The 2,347-nt window shown below is 34.0% G+C and overlaps 1 protein-coding gene across 1 annotated transcript; it reads right to left on the bottom strand.

Annotated features, from left to right (window-relative positions):
• Positions 1-40: 40 nt before the first annotated feature.
• LOC117800519 (lymphocyte antigen 75-like) lies at positions 41-2,323 on the bottom strand. The gene is made up of 3 exons (XM_034653065.1): positions 1,786-2,323; positions 1,436-1,515; positions 41-846 (listed from the first exon to the last, which is right to left on the bottom strand). Exons 1-3 carry the CDS (start codon positions 1,788-1,790, stop codon positions 605-607), a joined length of 327 nt encoding a protein of 108 aa, XP_034508956.1. The 5' UTR covers positions 1,791-2,323; the 3' UTR covers positions 41-604.
• Positions 2,324-2,347: the final 24 nt, after the last annotated feature.

Genomic DNA, 2,347 nt, shown 5'->3' with positions numbered 1-2,347 from the left:
TGTTAAGGATGGCCCAGCAAAAAGACAAAAGGAGCCTGGATTTGAAGATGTCGTGCAGCTTCCATACCAACTCCAGCCCACTTACCATCAAATTTCTTTTGTGTGAGAGAATAGATGTTTTAACACAGTATAGCAATCTCTCTATTTAGCAGCCAAATGCATTTCCAAAGAGAAACGTATACCAATATGGATTATGCACTTCAAAAAGGCAGGTATAGAATGTAGCATTTTCCCAAATCTATTTAATCATTAAAACCTTTGGAGGCAAGATCAATGATTATCATTTTGTTAGCATATGTGTAGTGTAGCACCCCCAAAATAGTTTGGAACTGCTGGTCTAATTTAATTGGTAGATGCTGCTTGGATGCTTTCTTTCAAGTGGAAAATTTATCAGCCAGAAATTGTCAGTTTCCTTCATGCTATAGAGATTGTTTTATTATTTAATGTATTATAATCCATTGACCAATCAACTTCAGCAATTTAAGCTTACTAGCACAGAATAGGATTGCATTACTTTGAAAGACCTGTAGGCATGACTAACTTGAGAGTTAACTTGGTTTCTGGCACTACAGAGGATCAGGTGAGTTACTGAAGCATGCAGAGGCTATCTTAGTGAAGTTACTTGACGGGCTGCGATTCTGCCACAGGCCATACAACCATCATGAAAGCAATCATCATTTGTACAATGTAGCAATTCTCTCTTTACCTTATTCTGAAAAGTAATCCAATCCCCAGAACACTGTACTTTAGCTGCAGAATCTGGACTATATTTTTCTAATGAAGAGACATTATATTTTTCACAGATGAAGGGCAACTTGGTGCTGCAGTCTGCTGGTTTATTTAAGTCTGAGAAATGAAAAGCAAGATTACAGGGGTGAGAATTTTCCATTTAGCACATTTTAAAAACAATCCAGTAGTAAAGGAAATTTCTTTTGATTGCTCTTTCCCAAACAGTTAAAATATATTCCTTTTCTTCTCTAGCCATTTCTATCTTCTGTGATTACTTGTATCACTAGGTTTTAGCACACCAGAGTTGCCTATAAAAATGCACACATTTGGTGGAAGGACCAGTTACCACCACAGTTCCTGATGATGGGAAAGAGGTTGAAAGCGAAGGCTAATGAAGGAGAAAGACCTAAACGATATTTAGAATTGCTACCCGTTTATCTTTGCAGATTTGTCTATATGCTTATCAGTAATGAAACTGGTTAAGTTTATTTTTAAGTAACTGCTTTAGGATAAGGGAAGTCAAAATATTCACAGTGAAAAGCACTTTTATTTGCATTTGGAATTTGAGCCATGGTCATTAGCAATAAACCAAAATAAGATGAAGCAACCAAACGTATAATCAAAAGGAAAACAAGGTTGAGCTAGTAATTGAACCTGAAGTTCACATATTACATAATCAACATTAGAGGATTTGGAATTAATTTACCGCTAAACCAAGTCTTGGCAGACATGTACAGGCATTCCTCCCGAAATGTTATAGGAAAGTGAGGCCATGGATATCGGAAGCTGAAAGAAAACGAGAGATTTCACAGCTCATAACATAGTTACATGTTCTAGTCTGTTTTTTACTGTAATTTTAATTCTAAAGTTAATGTTATGCCATACTTTATGCCACTTTTTTCTTGATGCTAATATGCAAAAGGATGTGATTTCTGTAGTCCATGCAGTTTATGGATTAATGTTCAAAACAAATTATAAATAGCATTTTCTAAAGGGGAATTTGGGACTGCTTCTTTCCAATGACTTTACACAGGCAACATCAATGGTGTCACATACTACATAGAACGACGATCTATTGGCTGCTCGGAAGTTCTCACCCACCACTTCTGTTCATCACCAGATATCTGAAAAACAAACCAATCAACCAACAAAATTACCCATCCTTATATACACTGAGTTTCTAAAAGAGTTTTCTTTTAAATACTCGGTCCCACCATAACCACAACCACCAAAATTTCCAGACATTCCATTACTTTGGTTTCTAAAGCATATAAACCAGGTCTTTTCACCAAAGAAGTAGCTGAGAACTCTTTGTATAACACTATGAGCTATTTTGCATACAGAAAATATGGTCACTGTAATTATAGGCATAGGCTAATTGGATATATAGTGTTCTATTGCAAATAATTATAAATTTAAAAATAAAAAATTATTTTTTTCTACAAAAAGCTATTTTACAAAGTTAGTTATTAGAGGAAACAAAAACTCAAGTTAATTATAAAGTTAACTTTTAGTACAAAATCTAACAAAGAATTAGAATATTTTATATTATCTATTTATGCTCATCTTATAAGTTGAGATTTATAATTAATCTTGAATATTTTTTTATAAACTTTTT

This window comes from Ailuropoda melanoleuca, unplaced genomic scaffold, assembly GCF_002007445.2.
Source record: "Ailuropoda melanoleuca isolate Jingjing unplaced genomic scaffold, ASM200744v2 unplaced-scaffold71707, whole genome shotgun sequence".
Taxonomy (NCBI): Eukaryota; Metazoa; Chordata; class Mammalia; order Carnivora; family Ursidae; genus Ailuropoda; species Ailuropoda melanoleuca.
This window is presented reverse-complemented; position numbering and strand designations above follow the sequence as displayed.